This window comes from Chelon labrosus (genome assembly GCF_963514085.1).
Source record: "Chelon labrosus genome assembly, chromosome: 13".
Taxonomy (NCBI): Eukaryota; Metazoa; Chordata; class Actinopteri; order Mugiliformes; family Mugilidae; genus Chelon; species Chelon labrosus.
The window spans coordinates 24,732,329-24,741,152 of NC_140346.1; the positions used below are offsets into that span (position 1 = coordinate 24,732,329).

The window sequence follows — 8,824 nt, forward strand, 5'->3', positions numbered from 1 at the left end:
TCAGTGCGCTGACCAGTTTTTCTTTGCATTTCATCAGGTCAAAACTCCTCCCAGGCTCCCAGCAACGGCCCTGACAACAGCCTTCAGTCCATTTCTTGTCGCCTCCCGAGCGGATCTGCTTCGAAGATGAGTCCGTCACCACTGGACCGCAGATTTGGGATCGGCGCAGACATTCACCCGGGCTCTTGTATCAACCAGTTCCAGCAGCAAAACAGTCACAATCGAGTGGGGCTGAATCCAAGTAAACCGAGGTTCCTGGGTCCAAACGCGCAAGGAAAGTCCTTCGGGATGAACAGTGTAGCAGGTGTACAGCACCAGAGAACGACAGCTGACCTGCATTCCTCGGGGGTGCCGGGACAGGGTCTAGGAGGCTTGATGACAAATGCCAGCATGAGCTGGGGTCCAGCCAACAAGCAAGTGACAACTGGGCTCACTGTGAGGCGGCTTCCTAACCCGCTACAGTCTCAGGGTGCGCAGGACATGCCAAACCATCCATACCAACAGAGGCACATCGTCCCTCCTAACCAGGTAGCTCCAGACATCGGGATGCTCCCTATAACTCCTTCGATAAGAGACACAGGCCCGAGACCAAACCCGTCAATGATGGGCTCTCCGTCGGCGGTGGGAAACCTGAACCAGGCGTCTCCTGAACAGAGGGTACCAGCAGGCAACTTTGCAGAGCCCAGTCAGAGCTCCAACAGCTACCAGAATAACAGAGCCAACCGTCTGACCTTTGACTTCCTCCCAGAGGGAGACAACACAGTTCCAGGAATCAACGCAGACTCAGACTTCATAGACTCTCTGCTCAAATCTGGCTCTGGGAACGATGACTGGATGAAAGATATAAATCTGGATGAAATCCTGGGCAGTCACTCGTGAATTTGGGTCACAGATGCTAAAAATTGACCCGCAGCTTCAAATTACAGAGGTCATGTATGTACGGTGGAAAGGATAGCATTTGTAAATAATGTTAAAATGGAATTTTATAAACTCATATTATTTGTTATTCAAGTATACTGACGTGTTTTGTATTGTATGTACTGTGAAAGGAATTTGTCTTTGTCCTTACTACTCTGCCTATTTGTGTCACGCTCTAGTGCTGTCGTATAGGATGAAATACAAAATTCCCACTGTGAAAAGAAAACATTGCTGTGTTACTTTCAACTTGGTCTTTCTAAATCTGCCTCCACTGTTTAGCATGACGTGGTATTTACTTCCCGAGGTTTTGCTACCGTACACACAGAGGTGCATTTCTCGTCCTCATCGTTCAAGCCTTTTCATCTGTGGTAGCTTTCAGCGCAGTTTTTTTTCTTTTTTTTTTTAAAAATGTAACCATTATTATTATTTTCCATGTGATATTTAATAATTATTGGGATAGTAATTAGACATTATAATACATGTAATTAATAAAATTTATTTGAATAAAGTGTTGTTTTTGTTTATTTCCTTCATTAACAGATCATTTGCAATCTAAATCAAAGGCGGACTTATTTATAAAGACTTTCTGTGGCTTGTACAGTTTTAGTAATTGTTGTAATAGTATAATATAATCCATCATGTATTTTGTACCAGTTTATATTATAATGAGCAGAATATTCTACAAGAATGTTTCAAGTCATCAAAGGTATTAGAAGGAATATGTTTATTCTCATCAAACTATTCACTGAAAAGAACATATTCTAATATAAATCTGACATTGGTTTCTTGTTATTTTGAAGTTGCAGGTGTGAAATTATCAGATATCCGTGTTTGACAAGTTTCCGAATCACAAATGTGTCTTAAACAGCTTCTGAATATTTATTGTTTTCTGTTTGCTGACACTTTTTTTTACGATATCTGGTAAAAGCTTGACAAAGCTGAGAAACCAAGTCACTACTGCGCATTTCTGAAAGTTAAACAAAGGTGGAGAGGTGACAGTGACAGGTGTGCGCTTACTGCAGGATGTGGGAGTACAAACCTTTGAGTAACAACAGTTATATATATATATATATTTAATATGTTATCACATCATCATTTAAAAAAAAAAAGATGGAAAATATGCACGTGACAACTGTGCAACAAGATAATATAAACACATTTTTTCATATCTACAATGAGCGCAGGTAAGATATTTTTGATCAGGGGCATCATCAGATACAGTACAATATTTATAATTTAGTTAGTTATTTATTTTTAAGTACATACATGAAAAGTTGGGAAATATTTTTATTGAAATGGATCATAAGTGATTTTGGAGGCATTATGTGAAACAATAAAATAAAAGATGGATATTTGCCTTCTCTGCCCAAGATAGACGCTGTTATAATAATTTCTTTGTCTAATGTTATTTTGATTTTACTCAGTTTGTTGTCCATTTGTTTCAAAATACTACAATACCCATGAGCACTGTGATTTATGGCAGGGGACACGCAGATGTTTTGCATTGGGACCAATCACGGGAATGTGTATAGTCAATCCAAGTGAGCCTGCGGTCGGTTTGCCCCTTAGAGCCGAGGAATCAACATGTCAGGTGAGTGTCCGCATCTTCTTTCTAATTAGTTCAACACACCAAAAGCACGTAAAGACTAAAACGGCTTCAATATACCCTCATCTGTAAGCGCAACCTTCACTTCGGCAATTTGAAAGTTTATTTTGGAAGTCCTCACCGGAAGTAGTAGTTCTTCCTAATCAGGGTTTTATTTTAAAAAGCATTTGAGTATCTTGTATGTTATTATATTGTAGAAAGAACAAAAAAAATCAAGAATAATAAAATATACAGAGAAAAAAAATACGTTTACGTTTATTAGCGTACGCTGCACACACACGATTTCTTTGTCTTTTGTTTTTGAAGGCATTAACCGGAAATACTTGATAAGATAATTTTTGTTGCCTTGACGCTTCCGCAGTGCTATTGTAGTTACTTACTGTGACCACTAGATGGCATAAAGACTCATAAAGTGTTTCTGCAATAAGCTAGCAAGGCTAATCATTTAGCTTTGCCCTATTCTTTGAATCTCGGCTGTTTTCAGTGAATCATCAGATAAAAGAATTACGAATAATAATTTAAAAAATAAAATAATAATAATAAAAAAATAGAATAAATATAAAAGTTCAGTCCATTTATCTATTTTTCTATCCAAGGTACTCCGCGGGCTTGCTCCACCACCACTGTGCCAGTTCATAAAACAGAAAGACAAGGTCAATAGAGTAACCAGAGCAACCACCAGAGGGGACTGCATAGTTCAATATAGACAAAGTAGGTTTGGAAACACAGCCTTTTCTATTAGAGCCACTATTTTTTGGAATAGTCTGCCCAATGAGTTAAGGGAGTGTAATAGTCTTTCCATTTTTAAAAAAACAGCTTAAAACCTGGATCAGGGAAAATTACAAGTGTAACCATACTCCAAATACTTGAGTCCATGAATATACTTTTCTTTTATTGCCTTTTTCTTTTCTTTTTTCTTTCTGTATTTATACTGTATTCTTACTTATTGACTTTTGCATTTTAGGGTGCCTGTTAAGATCTGGCTAGGGACAACAGATGGAAACTAGCACTAGCAAGTAACTTGTCTGTTGATTAATCAAATAAATAAACAAATAAATAAATAAATATCCTGCTAATGTTTTGAAAGTAAGTCAGCCACTAAATGAATAAATAATTGAACTTGGATAATAAAGTATTTAGGTTACTGGATGGGCTGGAAATCTTGCTAAACTAAAATGTGTGCTTCTTTTGATTTTCATCCAACTTCTCCTCTGCTACATGTTAAAGAAAATACTGTACTTTTTACTTTACTACATGTAGGCCACGTGTCAGCGTTAGACATCTCGTTAGTAGGATATTGTTATACACAAAATATGGCTTAAACTTACACAACGGTGTAAAGAAGTAATAAGAAACAATTTGCGGATACATTCGTAAAGAAAATAATCATTCGTATTAATGCTGGTTTGACTTAATGTTGCAGTTAATCTTTGTTGCCACAAGAGGGCAGTGAACATCCTCTCCTAGCTGCACAAAGGTTGAGCTAGCCTTGTTGAAACTAGCTTAGCTGAAACTAGATAATGCAAACTACCATATTTTAATTAAAAAATTAAAAGATTTTTAGAAAAATAGCGAAAAACGTACATTTTTCTAATCGAGATGTAGTTAGCGATCACTCGGTATTTTGAAAGTATTAACCGGAAATACAACCTTTCTGAATTGTGATAACTTTACCATTGACATTGTTACAGTTCCTCACTTTGACCACTAGAGGGCAGTAGACACGTATGATTCTTGAAACGGCCGAGTGGCCGTGTTTACTGCCCTCTTGTGGTCAAACTGAGGAACTGTAACAACGTTACTGGTAAAGTTATCACAATTCAGAAAGGATGTATTTCCGGTTAATACTTTCAAAATACCGAGTGATCGCTAACTACATCTGTTTTATTTTTTTTATTAAAATATGGTAGTTTGCATTATCTAGTTTCAGCTAAGCTAGTTTCAACAAGGCTAGCTTAACCTTTGTGCAGCCGGGAGAGGATGTTCGCTGCCCTCTTGTGGCAACAAAGATTAACTGCAACATTAAGTCAAACCAGCATTAATACGTTCAGACTTGATTATATGGAAATAGAAATACATCATATTATCATTATATAAATGCTTTTCTGCTATGCCGCTAACACAAATGATTATTTTCTTTACGGATGTATCTGCAAATTGTTTCTTATTATTACTTCTTTACACCGTTGTGTAAGTTTAAGCCATATTTTGTGTATAACAATATCCTACTAACGATGATAGCTTACGCTGACACGTGGCCTACATGTAGTAAAGTAAAAAGTACAGTATTTTCTTTAACATGTAGCAGAGGAGAAGTTGGATGAAAATCAAAAGAAGCACACATTTTAGTTTAGCAAGATTTCCAGCCCATCCAGTAACCTAAATACTTTATTATCCAAGTTCAATTATTTATTCATTTAGTGGCTGACTTACTTTCAAAACATTAGCAGGACAGAAAAATAGATGCACGGACTGAACTTTTATATTTTATTCTATTTTTTTATTATTATTTATTTATTTTTTAATTATTATTCGTAATTCTTTTATCTGATTCACTGAAAACAGCCGAGATTCAAAGTCTAGGGCAAAGCTAAATGATTAGCCTTGCTAGCTTATTGCAAGAAGTAATAATAAGAAACAATTTGCAGATACATCCGTAAAGAAAATAATCATTTGTGTTAGCGGCATAGCAGAAAAGCATTTATATAATGATAATAAGATGTATTTCCATATCAAGTCTGAACGTATTAATGCTGGTTTGACTTAATGTTGCAGTTAATCTTTGTTGCCACAAGAGGGCAGTGAACATCCTCTCCTGGCTGCACAAAGGTTAAGCTCGCCTTGTTGAAACAAGCTTAGCTGAAACTAGATAATGCAAACTATCATATTTTAATAAAAAAAAATAAAACAGATGTAGTTAGCGATCACTCGGTATTTTGAAAGTATTAACCGGAAATACATCCTTTCTGAATTGTGATAACTTTACCATTGACATTGTTACAGTTCCTCACTTTGACCACAAGAGGGCAGTAAAGACGTATGATTCTTGAAACGGCCGCGTGACCGTGTTTACTGCCCTCTTGTGGTCAAAGTGAGGAACTGTAAAAACGTCAATGGTAAAGTTATCACAATTCAGAAAGGATGTATTTCCGGTTAATACTTTCAAAATAAGACGAAACAGATAAGATTTCTAGAGGACAGTGAACATCAATAGTTCTGCATAGCGTAGAGTTCAACTTCCACTCATTCCCTCTCGTAGCTGCATCAATGCTAAGCTAGCCTTTAAAACTAGCTTAGCGGAAACTAAGCTAGTTCTCTCGAATAGAGAAGTTGTTTAACATAATGTTAAACGGCCGTTCCCGGAGTCGTGTATATTTACTGCCGCCTTGTGGTCACAGTGAGGAACTGCAACAATGGCAATTGTCAAGGTACGACAATTCAGAAGTGATGTTTTTCCGGTTAATACTTTCAAAATAAAAGGAAATTTAAAAACAATAAATAAAACAAAATAAAACAAACGGAAATGTCATTTCCTTATGCAACATACACTGCCTGGCCAAAACAAAAACAAAAAAAGTCGCCACCTGGATTTAACTAAGCAAATAGGCGTGAGTCTCCTATTGTATAATTACTGCATGGGCGATTATCTTTCAGCTGGCAACAAGTTATTTAACCCCAATTGATGCAAGGAGTGGCTTCTCATTTCTTAAACCAACCGGCTGCCAACCGTCCCTTGAAAAACGGAATCGTCCCGTAAAGAGCTGAAACGGGGCGCACTTTGTCCCGTATTACCGTGAGAATCAAAAATAGTGTGTAAAATGTCAATGGAATTAATTAATAACAGGGCGCTTTATATGGAAATTTACAGTAAATTTCCACAAAGCAGTGACGTTTGGCCCAGATTTGGCATGAAGCTGACATATGTCATATTATAAATTTCCGAAATAACAAGATAACTGACTCCAATGTGAATAATTATTCAAACTTGTTGTGTTCAGACGTTTATAAAACCCCTGACCAGATTCTAAACATTTAATTTAAAGCACTTCGAACACCTGAATCTTTGGGATGTGCTGGAGAAGGCTTTGTGCAGTGGTCAGGCTCTCCCATCATCAATACAAGATCTTGGTGAAAAATGAGTGTAACACTGGATGGAAATAAGTTTTGTGACATTGCAGAAACTTATTGAAACAATTATACAGTGAATGCGTGCTGTAATCAAAGCTAAAGGCAGCCAGGCAGTGTAGATATATTTGTATATATATATATGTATTTAATTGACATTTGTTTGAGAAATAGAATTCATAAACACAATAAAACACCACACAAGGGAAATATTACCACAAAGTATATACTTTATTTCAGGCCAATTTCAAAGTATCATATGAAGGAAGATATAATGTAACAGAATTTATTTTTCTAAAACACATGCACATATCAAAAAAAAAAAAAAAAAAAAAAAATGAACAGATCATTACTGAATATGAATTCATTTCATGTGCATTTAGAAAAACTCTAAATACAAAATCCTTTAACTTGTGATTAGTTCTACTGCTACAGTCAACAGCTAATATGCTCCGACAGTTACACTCTAAGTAAGCATAAAATCAGGTTTGTGTGACAAAATGCATCGTTGCGTCAAAATGAAAACTCTAGCCGTGCAATACAAGCACTGTGGTGTACCACTCATTTTAGTTGCATTGTTCTCACCAACACTGTTCATCCATCTTAAATCCATCGATTTAATGATCAGTAAAATCAAAACTAAAAAGAGGTTTCTCACGCAGAATAAAAAAAATTGTTCATGTCTCCTAATCTAATATATATATATATTTATATATATTTATATATGTATGTATAGTGTTCCATCAAGTTAATGCTACCAATTTAATATTGGCTGGCAACAGAATTGGTGACATCCTGCAAGGCCTCAACCAATGGCATGCACAGCAGGCTGATTATTCAAAGGTTACTGCAGTAATGCAAAAATGTAGTCATCGTGTAAACATCAAAATAACATGATTTATAACAGAATTGTCAGTGTGTCGTCTCCACTGCGGCTGTAGCAGTTTCTTAATTGGAGTATGTAAACATGTGAGTGCTTGTAGGAGAATCACTTGCTTCTCTGTTCTGAAACCTCGTCCTTTAAAATCTCAGGGTTAGTCACTCAAAACAGCCATCTAAAAAAAAAAAAAAAAAAAAGTAAAAGGAGAAATCTCTCGGCTAGACCTACTCATACGTCCGGTAACACTTAAAACGTACATCAGTTTTTCTCATTAGCTTATACGGTTTGTTCATACAGAGGCTGATTTACAAATCATAACCATTCCTGGACTCTGAAGATGGAAGCAAAAAAATAAGTGTTAGTGTCATTACATCAAAAAAAAAAAAAACATCTTTGGAATCTGCCACAACAACAATTCCTGACTGAGATAACTGATTGTTTTTAATTATTTCACGCACACACACACACAAAAAAAATCAATCTGTGTAATTCGCCACCATCAGTCAGACCCTGACCTTCTACATCACCCCTTGACTTGACTCTTAAACCTGCTCAAACTAGCTGTAGCCTACAAACTCCTCATTTAAACACTCACAGGATCGCACGGAGCAGTTCAGCTCCCTCTTTAGGAAGACACTTGAAAACATTGAAACTCTTGTATACTGTATTTTCTCACAAGGTTTAATTGATCGAAGAGCTATAGTTTCTGCTGAGCCTACAGATCTGCCTTTTATTTTTTATTTTTTTTTGGTTAATGTTTAGGAAAATAATAGTAAAAGCTGCAGGTGATCAACAAAAAAAAAAAAAAATACAATAACACTAATATGTATAAAGTAAAGCAGGCACAAGAGAATCAGATAAATGGTTTTAAGAACTAAATCGATCTGTGTCTCGGCGGACTTAATCTTAGTGACGATACTGGCTGACCCTGTTAAAATGTTTTAATTCATCTATGAGAGAAAAACAAAAGCAACATGCGGTTGGATCTACGCTAAAAACATACATATGCAGTAACCTAAAAATAAAACACTAAAAAGATAAAACAAATGAACGATGAATTAGGCTTTGATAAGACTGATACAAAGCTAGGGTTAAAAAATAAAAAGATCCCTAAAACCCCTCGTGTTTAAACAAATAAAAATACAATTTTTGATTACTTGAACGTTTGAGGAAAATGTGGCTGAGGTTTCTGAACGCGGGCGGCCTAATGCTCACCGCCGCAGGACAGAAACGTGGGTAATTGTTCGCGCTGCTCGCGTCTCAAAAAATACAACTGAAGGCACTTGATCTATTAA

At 36.3% G+C, this 8,824-nt stretch overlaps 1 protein-coding gene across 1 annotated transcript in view; it reads left to right on the forward strand.

The window, feature by feature from the left end:
* The window catches only part of maml2 (mastermind like transcriptional coactivator 2), a 32,870-nt gene extending 31,476 nt beyond the window's left edge, over nucleotides 1-1,394 (forward strand). The window contains exon 5 of the mRNA XM_084558806.1: nucleotides 38-1,394. Within this exon, the coding sequence (XP_084414932.1) occupies nucleotides 38-879 (842 nt within the window). The 3' untranslated portion in view covers nucleotides 880-1,394. The remainder of the gene's footprint in view (nucleotides 1-37) is intronic.
* The last annotated feature ends 7,430 nt before the right edge of the window (nucleotides 1,395-8,824 follow it).